We start from the raw sequence: 18,138 nt of genomic DNA, 5'->3' as shown, positions 1-18,138 counted from the left end.
CTATGAACATAAAATGTAAGTAAAACAGTCTTACAAAAATTTGAGGGAATTCAAGAACCCAAATTCCATATATACTCTATGTACACACACACCACTACTGCCATCATCATCACTGTCACTATCCTTTATAAAAAACCCTCAGAAAATGATAGTCAATAACAGCATAAACAAAGTAAATTTTCAAAACAATGACTGTAAGGGGCCTTTAAAGTTGTTTAGGCCTGAAGATATACTCTGTTTTTTGACAGCTGACCTGTGACAGAAAGAAATGAAGAGGGCACTACTACCCACTGAAATTTCATTAAAAAGAAAATAAATCAGAATAGTTCTATGAATAAGATGCTCATGAATGTCTGAGATAAAAGAGGCACAACTGGCCAAGGAGAAGGCTCCAGTACAGCTTGTCACACGAGGTTATGAGTGAGCTCCTGCAATGACAGCACTGGGGAGGTGGAAATGGAAGGACCCTGAGGCCTGCTGGCTAGTCAATCTAGCCTAAGAGGTTCAGTGAAGGACCCAGTCTCAAAAAATTTAATAAACGAGGAGAGTAAATGAAGAAGGGCTTCAATATCAACCTCCGCTTACACACACACACACACACAAAGATACTCAAGATTGTCAGTTTCCATTTTTTAATTTACAGGAGTTTCCTAAGTCATATAACATTCTCTTTCCATGTTTTGAGCTAGTTTAAATAGTTAAGATGTTTTTAAACAGGAAGCAAAAAAAAAAAACTATGAAAAGATAAAAACCTGAATATACACTAGTGATCAGAACTGAAAAAAAATATTACACACATGTGCGCATGTGTGCACGCGCACACACACAAGGAAAGTTAAAAAAAAAATAAACTGAAGGACAGTCAACAAAATTAACAACCCACATGAGACTTTTGGGTGCCTTTTTGGGCTCCAATTGCCATGTCCTGGAAAAATTGAAGGAATCAAGGACTTTCTGCTTGCAGCCCAGAGCAAGGATGCCAAATCCACCAAGGTCAAGAAAAGTAAAAATAATGTGAAGTTTAAAGCCCACCGCAGAAGGTGTCTCTACACCTGGTTGTCAGACAAGAAGGCAGAGAAACTGAAGCAGTCCCCGCCCCCTGGTTGGACAATGAAGGAACCAAACTGAACTCGGCCCCTCAAGTGGACCATATGAAAAATCCTCAAACAAAAAAATAGTAATAATAAATAACCCAAACTCCAAAACTATCAAGGCTAAGACATTTAAAGGCAGGCATGGTACCACATGCCTTTAATCCCAGTGCTCTGTGCCTGGTCTACCAGTGCCTGGGCTAAGCAGTTCCAGGCCAGCCATGGCTATGTAGTAAGATAAGACCCTGCCTCAAAAACAAAGAAGAAATCTGAGGGCACCAAGACGCTGGCACACACCTGTAACCAAGCCCTTCAGATGAAGCAGGAAGATTATCATTCACAGCCAGCCTCTGGTACATGAGACCCTGTCTCAAAAACAACTAGAAAAAAGGGTAACTATTCATTAGAGACTAGAGACACATGGTCATCAAATGCAAGATCCTAGATTTTTAAAAGATATTTTATTTATTTTTATTTTATGTGTATGTGTGTATTGCCTGCATGTAGGTAAGTGTACCCGTGTCATGCAATGCCTGCAGAGGACAGAAGAGACTGTCGGATCCCCTGGAACTGGAGTTATGGACAGTTGTTAGCTGCCATGTGGGTGCTGGGATTCAAACCCGGCTCTTCTCCAAGAACAACCAGTGTTCTTAACCGCTGAGACATCTCTCCAGCCCCCAAGATCCCAGACTTTTTTTTTGGGGGGGGGGGTTCTTTTTGAGACAGGGTCTCACTGTAGCCCCTGCTGGCCTGGAACTCACTTTGTAGACCAGGCTGGCCTTGAACTCACAGAGATCTACCTGCCTCTGCCTCCCGAGTGCTGGGATTAAAGGCGTGCACCACCACACCCAGCAAGATCCTTGATTTTTAAAGCTATAAATTAATTAAGCCGGGCATGGCGGTGCATGCCTTTAGTCCCAGCACTTGGGAGGCAGAGGCAGGAGGATCTCTGTGTTCAAGGCCAGCCTGGTCTACAAAGTGAGTTCCAGGCCAGAAGGGGCTACAGGGAGACCCTGTCTCAAAAAGACCAAAAAAAAAATAATAATAATAATAATTTAAAGATTAACTTAAGACTTACAATGAAGAGAAAAATAATATAAAGTAATTGATAAAATCATGGAGCACAAACAAAATAGTAAGTAATAATATATTAATGTTACATTTCCTGATGTTATTTTAATATTTTACTTACTACTTTTATTTTATGTGTATGAGTGTACTATCTGCAAGTATCTAAGTCCATGTGGTGCAATGCCCGCAGAGGTCAGAAGAGGGTGTCAGAACCCCTGGAACTGGAGTTGTTAGCCACCATGTGGGTGCTGGGAACTGAACCCAGATCCTCTGCAAGAGCAGTCAGTGCTTTTAATCACTAAGCCATTGCTGCAGCCCCTGATTTTATTTTAATAGGACTCGGAGCACCTTCTTTCTTAGGGAAAGTGGCTGGCACTCCCCTAATTTGGCTCCACGGAAACAACCATTCCTCTCTAGGTCTTTGTCCCTTTCTCCCTTCTCCCCAGTAAGAATGCTCATTTCCTTATGGTGATCAGACTCTCCTCTAGACAATCAGAAACCTCCCCACACCTTTCTTAAAGCACAGGTTTCTGAAGCAAAGCCAACATGTTGGTGTATTCTAGCCAACATGGAATACATATTTTATAGCCAGAATTCTACTGTTCCTACAGTGCCTCATTTGTTTTCCTTTTTTATTAAAGTAACTCAGTGTTGGATATCAGATAATGCAAAACAAAATTCCTGAAAGTCTATCAAATCCAGCTCCTTCTCCCAAAATGTACATTTTTCTTCTTAGTTCTCACACCATGAAATCTCTTTGCAGCTTTTTAACCAAGTCTCCCTTCCTTCCCAGTGCTGAAATTCCATCTCTGTCCACTTCAATTTCCACATAACAAAACCTTTCCAAATCTCTCCCTCTATTTTCTCATGCACTGTGATGCCTATGTTCTCTTCAAAAAACATCCGTGTAGGTAAATTTACTAACTCTCATCAGATAATTTTAGCCTGTGAACAGTTCTATCTCTAGCCCCAATCTCTACCCAAACCTCAATCTTTTTTCTAAATATTTAAATAAATAAAATATTTTCTTAAAAGGGTGGAAGAGAGGCTCGAGAGATGGATCAGCAGTTAACAGCACTGGCTGTTCTTGCACAGGACCTGGGTTTGGTTCCCAGAACCCACAAGGCTCATACACTTTTATACATACATATAAAAGTAATAAAATATTTTTTTTAATTTTTTCATTTATGGGGCTGGAGAGATGATGGCTCAGCAGTTAAGAACACTGGTTGTTCTTGCAGAAGACCTGGGTTCGAATCCCAGCACCTACATGGCAGCTAACAACTGTCCATAACTCCAGTCCCAGGGGATCCAACAGCCTCTTCTGACCTCTACGGGCATTGCATGACACAGGTACACTTACCTACATGCAGGCAATACACACATACACATAAAATAAAAATAACAAAATTAAAAAAAATTTTTTTTGTTTGTGTATGTCTGTGTTAGGTATATATGCTATGTGTGTTGGGGCAGGGGGTGCCCATAGAGACCAGAAGAGAGCGTCAGATCCCCTACAGGAGTTGTGAGCTGCTGGACATCGGTGCTGAGAACTAAACTCAAGCCCTCTGGAAGAGCAGCAAGGGCTCTAACCACTGGGCAATTTCTCCAACCCCCCAACTCTTCTTCATATAACACAGTCTGAGCTCTGCAGCCAGATTTTCAATGTTACCTTGTACCAACAAATTTCTAGTCATTTTCTTTCTACTCTTCCCAAAAAGTTATCTGTATCAACATACTCAGCAATTATCTCATCAAAATAAAAAATTTATAACATCTTAACCCTGTTTCTAATATACAAGCAACAAACCCCACTTATTCCACCTTCAAAATGTCTACTCTTTCATCCCACTTAAGTGTACTGGCAAAATTAGTTCCCAATACCAGTCTATTCTTTTTTTATGTGTATCTCTGTGTATACGACGTGTAGGTGACCACAGAGGCCAGAAGAGGGTGTCAGAGCCCCTGGAGCTGGAGTTACAGGCAACTGTCGACTGCCCAATGCGGGTGCTGGGAACTGAACTCAGGTCCACCGAAAAGAGCAGCAAGTGCTCTTAAGTAATGAACCATCTCCCCCAGCCCAATCTAGTCTTTATTTGCTCATGAATGTATTTGTCTTGCACAGCCCCGACTTTTTCAAAGCAGCAGCAAGAAAGCAATACAGAAGCAGCCAATGGCTTCTCCACAACTTCAAGTTCTAGGAAAGTTATTCTTCAAAGCCCAGCCCAATGACCCACAACTAGCGCCTTCTTCCTGCTTCCCTGACATTTAATTCTTCTGTCACAGAGTTTGCAATACATAGTTTGGTATATCAATAGTCCCTATTTAATTATACACTTCCTTGAAGAAACCGTGCCTCAACAGTGCCTTGAGGGTTAGGGATGTAGCTCAGCTGGTAGAGTACTTGCCTAGCATGCATTAAGCCTGGGTTCAATCCCCGACACTGCCTAGAATAGTGCCTTAAAGCTGATTAACTGAACAAAATTCTGCTCATATTTTTTCTGCCCAAACTCTGTGCTTAAGCAATTTTGGAAAACACCACCCTCGCAATGGCTCCCTCTAGCGGTTTCAAGCGGCACATTGAGAGCTGCTTTACTCTCTTCATACTGAGAGCTCAAAGATTCTGTACAACTGCACTCACCAAGCACTAATGCAAAGATTAAAATGGACAGACACAGAATTAACGTTTTAGATCCTTCTCTCAAAGTCTGCCACTGATCTCGGTGGTAGAGCAACTTAATGGTAGAGCATACTCATACCAAGTTCTAGGTTTCATACCTGGGCAGGAGGAAAGGAAGGAGATACTGAGGGAAAGGAGGAAAGAAGGAAGAGCTGGAGGGTTACTTTATGCAAATTAATGTAATATTCCTGATACATTCTTCTACCTCACCTCTAAGAACATAAGAAAATGATTTTCAAAAGTACTATTTGTAGAAATAAGACTTTGTGTCTGCTTCTAGTCTTCCAGCACACTTGAGTCATCAGAAATTAATAAAAGCTATAATACCTCTAAGTGCTTACATTTCATGTCATCAAAATGACCTATAACCTGTAGCATTAACCAGGTAAGGTGGACTCCTAGAATCCAATAAGCAAGGAACAATAAAATGTGTAAGCTGAACATGAGACAAGCTTTTTCAAGGGGTCTCATATGTGAGTTTGAGATTGGGTCCCACTTCCTAACCAAAACTATCCTGGAACTCACTATGTAGTATAAGCAATCTTCCTGCCTCAGCCTCCCAAGTGTGGGAATAACAGGCATAGGCCATCATGCCCAGCTACTACTCCACACGGGCTTTTTTTGTTGTTGTTTTGGGTTTGTTGGTTTTTTTTTTTTTGGTCTTTTTGAGATAGGGTCTCCCAGTAGCCCACGCTGGCCTGGAACTCACAGAGATCCGCCTGCCTCTGCCTCTTGAGTGCTGGGATTAAAGCCATGCACCACCACACCCAGCCTCCACAGTTTTTAAGCTAAAAACATAAAGTCTTCTCTGCACCCAAAGCTACTACAGACCTGAAGAAACAGATATTTCACCACTCTAAGTTACTCATGGGACTTTGATAGCTAAATATTGGATGACTCTAGATGCTCTTTATCTAATACAATTTTCTCTTTAAGCAAGTTCTGTTTTTATCTTTTCCCTCCTAGAATGAAAATCATTCTCCTATAAGAGGAATAAAAGCAGGATGCAAGTAGTTTTTATTAATTATCTCCCGAATGGACAGGTTTCTCAAAAAACAAAGTAGCCTGGGGGGCTGGAGAGATGAGCACTGGCTGCTCTTGCAGAGGACCTGGGTTTGGTTCCCAGCATCCACAGGACAGCTAACAATCACCCCTAACTCCACTTCCAGGGGCTCTGAAGTCCTCTTCTAGTATCTTCGGACATTGCATGACGTGTGAACTTTGATAGTTGCAGGCAAAATACTCATACATATAAAATAAAAAATAATGAACTAGCTTGAAGCCAGGAGTGGTGGCACACACCTTTAATCACAGCACTCTAGGAAGCAGAGGCTGGAGGATCTCTATGAGATTAAGGCTAGACTTAATATACAATGAGTTCCAGGACAGTTGTAGCTGTAAGGAGACCCTGCCACAGGAAAAAAAAAAAAGATGAAAAATTAAAATAAATGAGTAAATAAAAATTCCTACTTAAAAAGATAAACAAGAATGTCTTATTGTGCTTAAATGCTTCTTTTCAAGCCAGGACTCATTCACAGATGTAGCCTCTCTGCACTCTTACTGAAGTCTAACTTTCTGATTAATCATGAGTTACATACCATTAATTATACAGCTATTCTTTTTTAAAAAGATTTTAATTATTTTTATTTTATGTGTATGAGTGTACTGCCTGCATGTAAGTGTACCTATGTCCTGCAATGTCTGCAAAGGTCAGAAGAGGGAGTCAGATCCCCTGGAACTGGAGTTACAGACGGTTGTTAGCCACTATGTAGGTGCTGGGAATTGAACCCAGGTCCTCCGTAAGAGCAGTCAGTGCTCTTAACTGCTGAGCCGTCTCTCCAGCCCCTACATAAGTATTCTTGATGTGCTTTTCCTTTGAAATCTTTATCCATGACTTAAATAAGTCTTAATTTCTCATTCTTTAGATTACTCATTTTTCTAAACTCAAGTGTTTTGTAATTTCAGTGGCACTCCATTACTAAGGGCCATCTATCAGCTGATAGCTTAGGCTATCAATGGTCATCACCAATCTTTTCTGAACTTTCTCAAACCCACTTTTCCAGGAATTCCTATCTACAAACAAATCCAAAGCAACAAGGCCACTCCTTATTAACTGAAATACTTCTAGCTGGGAAGCCTGGGAAAGCCTGGGCTTTGGAGTCACACATGTCTGATATAACTGTGATAAACTCCTGAGCATCCACTTCCACCTTAGTAAAAGAACTAGTAGCACTTAATGAGCATTTGTTTTACATACTCTAAATAGAATACTCTATTTATAATAAGGAAAATAAAGCTTAGAAATAAACTGAAGTGCTTAATCTTACAGAACTGGTGTTAGGGCCAGAATTCAAATTCAGGTTTCAATGATTTGAAGTCCACGTTCTTTATTAAACTACTTCAAACCATGACTATACAAAGGGCCCACCTGCCCCCAACACAGGTTCAATAATGGCTAATTCCATATCCCTCAGAGAAAGAATCCACCCTAACCAGCAATTATCTTCAACTTTTAACTTGCCAACAAAAAGAAACACTCAGCAAAAGCTCTAGTCATTACTACTAATCTGTTGTTTAATCCACTGATTAAAAATCTCAAATTATTCCAAACATATTCTTCAAATATTTCAATGTTAAAAAAGCCTCTTGAACAGAGAACAAGAGGCTGCACAGTATTTGTAGATGACCACAAGGAAACAGTCTTCCAGACAGCTGGTCAGTTATTCATATGAACTCATAGCAATGACAACAGCATGGCACAAGTTCTTTGCAAGCTCAAACTAGACAAAAATCCCAGCACAGACATGGGGAAGTGGGTAGGAAACCCCAACCCAACCTAAGGAACTTTTGGCTGCTGGGAAGGGGGGAAATATCTTGCAGGGCAGTAGAGACTCTTGGTGGCCTGGTGGCCCAATGAATGCGTCCACACTAAAGGACATTGGGGGAAACAAATTATACTCTATAGGCCACAGTGTATATGTATATGTGTGTATGCGTATTTTATATCTATATCTATATATATATATATATATGAGAGTTCATTAAACTGGGCTGGGGCAGTAAGAGGACATGGTGAGAGGGGAGCAGATCTAAATGTCATCACACTATATTGTATGAAAAAAAAAAATCACAAAAATTCAATAAAAAATGAAAAGAAAAAAAAAAGCATCTTGCACTGAGGCATAACAGAAAGACAAGAAAATGGGTTGAGCCAGGCATGGTGGCGCACACCTGTACTCCCAGCACTTGGGAGGCAGAGGCAGACGGATCTCTGTGAGTTCAAGGCTGGCCTGGTCGGGAAAAAGAAAGAAAGAAAGAAAGAAAGAAAGAAAGAAAGAAAGAAAGAAAGAAAGAAAGAAAGAAAGAAAGAAAGAAAGAAAGAAAGAAAGAAAGAAAGAAAGAAAGAAAGAAAGAAAGAAAGAAAGAAAGAAAGAAAGAAAGAAAGAAAGAAAGAAAGAAAGAAAGAAAGAAAGAAAGAAAGAAAGAAAGAAAGAAAGAAAGAAAGAAAGAAAGAAAGAAAGAAAGAAAGAAAGAAAGAAAGAAAGAAAGAAAGAAAGAAAGAAAGAAAGAAAGAAAGAAAGAAAGAAAGAAAGAAAGAAAGAAAGAAAGAAAGAAAGAAAGAAAGAAAGGAAGAAAATAAATGGGTTGGAGAGAAGGCTCAGTGGTTAAGAGCATTTTCTGCTCCCAGAATCCATGTCAGGTGGTTCATGATTGCCTAGAGCTCCAGGTCCAGGGGATCACATCCAAAAGTCTTCTGGCAGCCATGGGCACCCAAACATACATACTCACCCATATGTACAGATACATATAATCAAATAAATTTGTGTGTGTATGTGTGTCTTTTTGAGACAGGGTCTCCCTGCAGCCCCAGCTGGCCTGGAACTCACTATATAGACCAGACTGGCCTTGAACTCAAGAGATCCACCTGCCTCTGCCTCCCAAGTGCTGGGACTAAAGGTGCAAACAAATATTTTTAAAAAGAAAGAAATCATGGGACATGAGAGAGAAAGAGCCTCTCAACATCTGAGAAGGAAGAACTCCAGCAGGAGTTCTAAAGGCTCCCAACACAGCTAAGACTCCTTTCATATACAGACATTTATGCTGAAAGTCACAGTGATCTAGGCTTGAGGACTAAGTGAGTATGACCTTGGGCAGGGCCACAACCTTTCCCAGAAGTGTCCAGATAATCACAACCAAACCTATTTACAGTAAAGATACCTTTCAGTATCCCTGTGGGCTAGTCTTATACTTTATCAAATGTAATCCTACCGGATGCCCCTCCAGAACCATCCAGTGATAAAACACTAACTTTAAACACCACCAAAATCCTGTAAAACCAGTGGGGAACCCACACCCATGCTCTTCATGGTGCCTTTCTTCTAAATGCCTTTTTCTCCCATCCCTCATGCTTAAGCCTGTATTAAAATACCTTTAATAAAAGTGCCAACTATGCTTTGTAACCTGGCTAGTCCTGAAATTCTTTTCAGCGTAGAAGTCATGACCTGCTTGGCTCTCATGGAGGTCCCCAAAACACTAGAAGAATTCCTCAGGCTGCCAAGCAGGAGAGAGGCTGTACTGCTCTACACCCCAACACTGACAGCACAACCATAAATTCCCAGGAGTCAAAGAAGAGAACAAGTCAGGTGGAACGGGCTGGTGTCACATGCCCATACTCCAGAACAGCACATGGGACACTAGGGAAGAAGGTCTGAGCTTTAGGCGTACCTGGGCTCCTGGAATAGAGACCTGGTTTCAAACTAAACAAAACTACAAACCAAGCAGGGTGCAGTAGTACATACCCTAATCCAGCACTTGGGAGGCCTAGGCAGAAAGCTTTTCAGATCAAAGCCAGCCTGAAATAAACAAACCTCTCAGGTGACTTATGACACAAACACGGCAAACTTTGAGAACCTAAGCCTTATAGTTACAAATCAATCAAAATTTTCTTGGTCAAGGTCTGCTAAGAGAAAGAAAATAAGCATGTGGTTAAAGTCAAGGCGAAAAAGCCTCCAACTAGTTAACCAAGAATAGCATTTATGGGCCTGGTATGGGAGTTACACAGCTGTAATCCTAGCATTTAGGAGGTGGAGGCAAGAGGAACATCAGGAGTTCAAAATCATTCTCAGCTACACAGCAAGTTTGAGGCCAGGCTGAGCTACAAGAGAAAAAACAGGTGTGGTGGTGCATGCCTTTAATCTCAACACTAGGGAGGCAGAAGCAGGTGGATCTCTGAGTTCAAGGCCAGCCTGGTCTACATAAGTTCCAGGCCAGCTGTGTCTCAAAAACAAAACAAAAAAACCCACCACCCACCTGGGGGGAGAACTCAGCAGTGAGTACTTCTCACTCCTGCAGAAGCTAGGAGTTTAGTTCCCAGCACTAAACTGCCACAAATTACAGCCTACAACTGCCTGTAATTCCAGTTTCAAGGGATCTGACACCCTCTTCTGGCCTGTGTGAGTACTTGCACTTACATGTGCACACACATACCTATAAAGTAGAACCTTTTCAAAAAGACATTTAGGGGCTGAAGGAATGGCTCAGCAGTTAAGAACACTTGTTCTTCCAGAGGACTTGGGTTCAATTCCCAGCACCCACATAGCAGCTAACAATGGTCCGTAATTACAGTTCCAGGGGATCCAACACCCTCTTCTGACCTCTCATCTCTGCAGACATTGCACATACAAGGTGCACTTACACTACATGCAGGCAAAACATTCAAACACATAAAATAAAAACAATAAATATTAAAAATATTTACAATTCCCTCAAAAACTAGACAATTTATTAGCTATTAGGTCAAACCTGAGGATCATTTGCCTTCCACAAATATTTAACAAAACGGGAAATGGAAGCACATGCCATGAAATACACGTTATTCTTAAATAAAACACCTATTTTCATGGGGGCTAGAGAGATGGCTCAGTGGTTAAGAACACTGGTTGTTCTTGCAGAAGACCCAGGTTCGAATCCCAGCACCCACATGGCAGCTAGCAACTGTCTATAACTCCAGTCCCAGGGATCTGACAGTCTCTTCTGACCTCTGTGGGCACTGCATGACATGGGTGTACTTACCTACACGTAGGCAATAAGCACATATATATAAAATAATAATAAAAAATTTTTTTAAAATCTATTTTCAGTAGGTAGAGATCATTGATAATATTTTGGCTCAAGCAATCACTTAACTGAAAATAATCAAAATTCCCCTAGAAAGGAAATTAAGCATATCATCCAGGCTATTAGATTTATGGGAAAGAAAAATTATGTTCAGAAATACAGTAATAAATCTTTTCACTATGACTTTAAAAATCGAGAAAGCAAAATGGCACAAAAATACAAAGGAATAATTTCTGTTAAGAAAGTTGTGCTTTGCCGGGCTTAGTGGCGCACGCCTATAGTCCCAGCACTTGGGAGGCAGAAGCAGGCCAATCTCTGTGCGTTTGAGGCCAGCCTGGTCGACATAGTGAGTTCTAGGCCAGCTGGGGCTACAGAGAGACCCTGTCTCAAAAAGACAAAAAAAAAAAAAAAAAGTTAATATATTTTTTTATTTATCTTTACTTTTATCTGTATGAACTACATGTACGTAAATGCACCCGTATTGACCAATGCCCGCAGAGGCCAGAAAGGGAATCAGAGCCCCTCAAACTGGAGTTAGGGACGGTTATCAGCAGCCACGTGGGTGGTCCGATTCAAACCTGGTCCTCAGCAAGAGCAGCTGAGGACCAGGTTAAAATTTGATTTTATAATCCACATATTACAATGTAGTATTGTTCATGAATATACAATATTTTGAATGCTAAACAGCTTTGACTTAAATTGGTGCTTCTTCTTGGTGGGATCTCTCAATATTCTTTGTAATAACTGAAGATACACAAGCTACCATAAAAATCAGCATAGGAAGCCCTACCTGAGGAATTCCAAGAATGTAAAGCAGGCTACCAAGTAAGGAAAAGTCCAAAAATGCAGTAACTGGCCAGGAATGCTGGACTGAGCTTTTCAAAAAAAGTTAAGTTGGGGGAGAAGCTGAGGTTCTACTGTAAGGCATTAAGGAAAGAAACTAAAAATATACTGTTTACTTAAACAGCACTGAAACATAAACACGTTCTATTAGTCCAAAGACAGCTTTTCTGACAGCCCCTTCTCCTTGAAAACTGTGACTTCCATGAGAAAAGTGCTAAGATCCCCAGGAATGACCTAACTATAGCACTGCTCAGGTTACAAAGATGAAGAAACCACATAGTAGATGAATTTCACAAAACCAAGCTGAGCAAAACAGTCAAACACAAAGAGTACGCATTATATAATTCCAGGTTCAAAAAGCAAGCAAGATTATTGTGTGGTCCTAGAGCGCGAAATCATGGGGGGGATAGCCAGAGTAAAGGCACAAGGGTTTCTAGGGTTTTGACCACATTCTACTTCTTTTGTTGTTGTTGGTCTTTTTTGTTTTGAAACAGGATCTTCCTGTAGCCCCATCTGGCCTTGAGCTCAGAGATCCACCTGCCTCTGCCTCCTAAGTGCAGGGACCACAGAGGTGTGCCACTAGGCCTGGCTATGTTCTACTTCTTAATTACTATTTACCACTGTGCTCACATTGCGCAAATTCACTGAGCTGTATGTTGAGGAGAGTTGCATTCACATTTTTTAGAAACCAAGGGAGAGGCTGAAAAGATGGTTCAGTCATTTTGAGTGTTTAGTGCTCTTGCAGAGGAGCCAAGTTCAGTTCCCAGCACCCTTGAGCAGCTCACAACCACCTTTAACACCAGATCAAGGAGTCTCGGCAGGCATCTGCACACATGCACACACAAACTCACACAGGAAAACATACATATACATAGATAAAAATTTAAGGTGCTGGAGAGATGGCTCTGTGGTTAAGAGCACCAGCTGTTCTTGAAGATGACTCAGGTTCAATTCCCAGCACCCACATGGCAGCTAACAATCATCCATAACTCCAGTTCCAGCGGAATCTGACACCTTCTCCCAACCTCCGTGAGCACTGCATGATGCAGGTGCACTTACATGCAAGCAATACACTCAGACACAAAAAATATTTTTTAGAAATTTTTTTTAATTTCAAAAGGAAGGAAAAAACAAAAATTTCTCCCTAAGCAGAGAAATATTACTGCAAAAACAACATAAGTTTATACCTAGAATAGTTCAGGTAGTACTTGTAAGTCTGGAATAAGGCTATAACTCAGTGGTAGAGCACTTACAGACTGGTGCATGCAAAGATTATAGATCTGGATTGAAGAGTTAAAGTTAACAGAGAAAATTATAACTACATACAGTGGCACAGGTCTTTAATGCCAGCATTTAGGAGGTAGAGGCAGGAAGATCAAGAGCTTAAGACCAGCTTTTGGCGAGGTAGAAAGTTGGAGGCCAGCCTAGGCTACATGAGACCCCGAAAAAAAAAAAGGAGGGGGTATATTACGAAGTTCCTCAAGAACTGTTAGTAAATCTCATAAAAAAACATATTCATCTTTTCCAAGACAAATAATCTTAATAATTCTATATGACCAAATGAACTAAAAGTATTATTTCACTTAATTTATGAAACATTAAGTGATTTGAAGATTTTATTTTTCTTTTCAATTATGTGTATATATGTGTATCTGTGTCTAAGTATGGGCACCTAACTGCAGTACCCGCAAAAAGCAGAAGAGGGTGTTGAATCCCCTGGAGTTGGAGTTACAGACAGTTGTAAGCTGCCTGATGTGGGTGTTGCGAACTGAACTCTGGTCTTCATAAGAGTAGTCCATGCTCTTAACCACTGAGCCATTTCTCCAGACCCCGTAAGCTTTCTTTTTAATGGAAACGTATGTCAGAAAAGCAGGATCATGCCACAGAATTTGGCTAGTGGGAGGGTACTTGACCAGCACGTATGGGGCCCAAAATCTGATCCTTAACATCCTCAAAAAAGAAAAAAGAAGGGGAAGAGGGCTAGTAGGATCTACTTGATCTTCCTTGAACTTCTAATCGATTGTCCTCTAACTTCCACCTGTGTTCCCCTCCTTAAGTGATGTGGGACTGTTTGGGTTACGAATTGTTTTAAAGGCCAAGACTGTATCTCCAGAGTCTCTGCCATGTTGCCAATGATTGAGATCATTAGCTATGAACTCTAACTTATAAATACACTGTTTATTTTAAAAGAGAAAAAAAAAAAAAGACACAGGGCATAGTGGCATATACCTGTAAACCTACCTACCACTTGGGAGGAGAAGGCAAGCCTTGGCTAGAGACTGCAAGGGGGTCACCAGGCATGATGGTGCACACCTTTAATCCCAGCACTCAGGAGACAGAGGCACGTGGATCTCTGAGATCCAGGTCAGCCTGGTTTACACGGAGCTCTAGGGAGGCTGGAGCTACTGGGAGACCCTGTCTCAAAAACAAACAAACAAATACAACATCGGGGAACTGGGAATGTAGCTCAGAGGTATAATGCTTACCTAGCATGCATGAGGTCCCAAGTTCAATGCCCAACAAGGGAAAAAATGAGAGGAAGGAGAATAATTGACTAGTTTGATTTATCATGCAGCAACATTGTTCTCAAGGAAAGTTACTAAGTTCACTTATCTCTGAGAAGACAAAATTAAATCCACATGAATGAAAAAGACTGCCAGAACAGAAATAAAAAACCCAGGAAGGTGAAAAACACAAGCACAAACTAAAGTGCCAAGTCCATAGTGCCATGGTTTTAAAAGTCTAGACTCTAGGACTTAGGCAATATTTACTGATTCACACACACACACACACACACACACACACACACACACACTTTTGTCTAGTATGACAGTGATTACCAGAATATTAACTACAGAAACCAGCATGCATCACAACTATGAACTATATTAAACACTGCAAACAATAAAACTGAGTTTGCTGTAAACTCAGTCTTGCAGCAACCATTCCTCTTTGGTTAACAACCCCACCAAGTTGAAATTCTACTTGAAATTAGTTCTCTTTTTAAAGCATCTGCAACATATTTTCATTGATATTTCTGACCAAGTACTTTACTATACTCTTCATGGACAACCAACCATTCAAGAAACAGTAGTATTTAAATTCTCTCTTTTTCTGTATGGCAAAACTGAGAATAAAATTCATCAATCCTGGTATAATTAATGTGTAAGGTCAGTAGGACAATGTACATTTTGCAAAGTTACAAGGTTCAGGAAAATTAGCATGGTATCAGACCTTAAGAATAAACAAACACCTGGGGCCACCACTGAGCTGGCTCAGTAAGTAAAGGCCCTGCCACCAAGCCTAAAGACCTGAGTTCAATCCCTGGGACCCACATGGTAGAAGGAGAACTGAGAAATTGTCTTCTGACCTCCACCTGTGAGCTATGGTGTGCTTGTGTAATAAAATGTAATAAAAGTTAAGAACAAAACAAAGCAAAACAAAGCACCAGAGAGGCGGTGAGAGGATGAGGACTTTAAGGTCCTGCGTAGGCTACATTATGGGGGAACAGAAAAACATCCAAGTGAAGATAAATCTGTGACACATTCTCACTATACCCTAACTTCCTGACCACTGATGTTTATTAGCTCCCACTATCCTGACAGTTGAGAAACGGAAAATGAAATTTATAGTTTTACCCAAGTAAAAGCAAACCAGGCAAATAATTGTTTTCTCCTTTCCTTTGGATTTTCTCAGTGTGTTTTTAGCAAGAACCTCATAATAAACTAATGTCTGTAAAGAGACATTTGTGATTTACAAAACCCATCACCAGTAAGTCTGTACTGTACAAGAGAGGCTACGAAAGTAAAAGTGAGTGGCTCAGCCCCACAAAGCAGACTACCAAAGGCCAATTAAAATCACTGCCCTACGCTTGGGCAGATGGCTTTGCAGAAGCCAGAGAACAAGTGTGACTTTCAAATTCCCTCCTTTTTTTCTATTTTTTAGATAGGGTTTTTTTACTCTCTAACCAGGCTGGCCTGGAACTCAGTGGTCCTCCTTCCTCAGCTTCCTGAGTGCTGGGATTACAGGCATAAACCACCAGGTCCAGCTTACTTTTCTACTTCAAGAATGGCCATAAATCTTAAACAGCATTAGAATGACTGCACCTAAATAAACATCCCACAAAATTTGATTGAACTTCTACATAAGATACTGACTTTATTACAAGTGCTATCCAGTAATACTGGAGGTGGCCTGTAGAACTGTCTAAGAAGTATTTAGGAGCTGGGAGTAATGGGACTCCTTCTCATCAGAGCACTCCATAGGCAGAGGCAGAAACAGTGCCCCAACTTCAAAGCCAGCCTAGTCTACCCACGAGTTCCAAAGTGAGACGCTATCTCAAAAAAACCAAAGACCAAATCAAAACGAGAAAAAAAGAAAATCCCTCTGGTACTCCTTCCAAACCACTCTTCCGCTCCCGTGAGCATCTCGTCCTGTCCACAGCTTCCACTCCGTTCTGCTTCCAGCCTGTGTCCAGGTCTCTCTTCTCATGGCCCTCCACACCCATGTCTACTCAACACTCCTGCCTACAGCACTCCAATTTGAAACACAAACCCTGCTGATATGGAGCGCAATGACTTTTTATTATGACAAGTTGATGAATCTTGCTAAACCAGTGATGTACAGGTGCAGTCCTATTACTTGGGAGGCCGAGCGAAGAGGCTCATTACGTTCCAGGACAGCCTGGGCTACATTACCCAGTCTCAACAAAATTAAAATTACACAGCCGATAAAATTTTTCAGGAGAGTAATGACAAAAATGAAGTACTAGCAACCTCCAGTTTAAGCAGCTATCTGTGCTAAGTGCTGGTGCGGTCATCCTAGAGGACCTCGCTATGCAGCAGCTAGAACTACTTGAACTCCACCAACTTCTGGAAAGCTCCTGTCCCACTTCTAGCAAGTCACGAATGACAGACATCCAGCTCCGAGGCCCTGATGCCCTCTTTTGGCCTTTAGAGGCACTCGCACACACGTGCACCTGCACTCGCACAGATACACACACAATTTTTAAAAATAAATGACATGGGGTGTGGTGGCACAAGCCCCGAACCTCACCACTGAGTGAGCCGACCAAGAGACTGCTGCCAGTTCTGGGCCAGCCAGGGATGTCTAAGGAGCTCCGGGCCAGCCTGAGTGACAGACTGAGACGCTTGTCTCAAGAAGGAAAAAAACGATGGATGAATTATCTATTAGTGGTGTAATAATTTACCACTACAAAAACTAATTAAAATTCAAATTCTTCTCAAGAATACAAACAAATGAGAAGCCAGTCGGTAAACTCATTCAGCAGGTATTAGAGAAGCGGAGAAAAGTGACTGATTTATTTTAAAAAATGAGCTCAAAGTTTGGTAGCAAAGTTTCCAAGTGGACCCTCAGTTACAAATATCCACTACCGCCTTAGGCATGGCACGTAAAGCCACCACCCGAGTATCAAAACAGCAACCTCACACACTGAACGCTGTAATCATAAAACCCTGGTGAAATGGTTGACGAGCAGGTCCAGGGCCCGGTTTCATTCAGGCTCACAGTGGCAGGAAGACAGGGAGACTGCCCGAAGTTCTGCACGGACAGCCGGGTGCTGGGGACGCCTCGGTGGCCAGGGTGGGAAAACGGCGCCCAGACACCACAGCGATACGCGCGCGGCTTCAGACACGGCGAGGCTGCGCCCGCGGCGACCGAAGGGCGCGGGTCCTCACCGCGGGGCCGGGTGCAGTACCGCCGCGGAGGCGGGCTGCGGGGCGGCCCGACCGGGCGAGCGCCTCGGCAGGTGGCGGCGCCGGGGGCGGCAGGAGCGGGCCGACCGCTCCCGCATTCCGAGGCCGTCGGGCGGGGGGGGGCGCCAGCGGCTGCCCAGAGCTCCGCACTCCCGGCTCGGCCCCTCCCGGACAACTTGCCTGGTGGGAAGGAGTTGAGGGTCCCAGGCCCCCGGAACCCCGGGCTCCGCCATCCAGGACAACCGCTCTGCCAACAAGATCCCGCGAGAGTCGGGAAATCGCGCGATACCAACCCACTGGCATCTCGCGAGCTTGCTTTAGAGCCAACATGGCGGCGGGAGGGGGCACTGGAGGGGGATAAATCAGTGCTTTGCTACGTTCACGGACTGGAGAACCGCTGACCCACGGACCCGGGACACCCTCTCCCGCCACGGGGTTCTCCTCCAGCAACGCCGCGGAGTAGGGCGGGAAGCCACGCCGACCCACGGGCTGCAGCGTACACTCGGCGCCGCTCCGCCTCAGGTGCCCGGCCACGAGTCACGTGCCCATCACGTGGGCCGGACACGCGCCAGGCGCCACAGCAGCCTCCCGCCCCCTCAGCGCGCGCCCGTGCGCACGCGCG

The 18,138-nt window shown here is 42.6% G+C and overlaps 2 protein-coding genes across 8 annotated transcripts in view; both read right to left on the bottom strand.

The window, feature by feature from the left end:
• Zzz3 (zinc finger ZZ-type containing 3) overlaps positions 1–18,138 on the bottom strand; it is an 86,311-nt gene that overhangs the window by 67,889 nt on the left and 284 nt on the right. The gene's annotated exons all lie outside the window — the stretch shown is intronic.
• LOC103746475 (putative uncharacterized protein C1orf229) overlaps positions 17,448–18,138 on the bottom strand; it is a 1,460-nt gene continuing 769 nt past the window's right edge. Inside the window, exon 3 of the mRNA XM_008848665.1 lies at positions 17,448–18,005. Within this exon, the coding sequence (XP_008846887.1) occupies positions 17,448–18,005 (558 nt within the window). The remainder of the gene's footprint in view (positions 18,006–18,138) is intronic.

The sequence above is a fragment of the Nannospalax galili genome, unplaced genomic scaffold (assembly GCF_000622305.1).
Source record: "Nannospalax galili isolate Female #2095 unplaced genomic scaffold, S.galili_v1.0 scaffold1124, whole genome shotgun sequence".
NCBI lineage: Eukaryota > Metazoa > Chordata > Mammalia > Rodentia > Spalacidae > Nannospalax > Nannospalax galili.
Note: the sequence above shows the minus strand (reverse complement) of the source record. Positions and strands in the feature narration are given on the sequence as shown.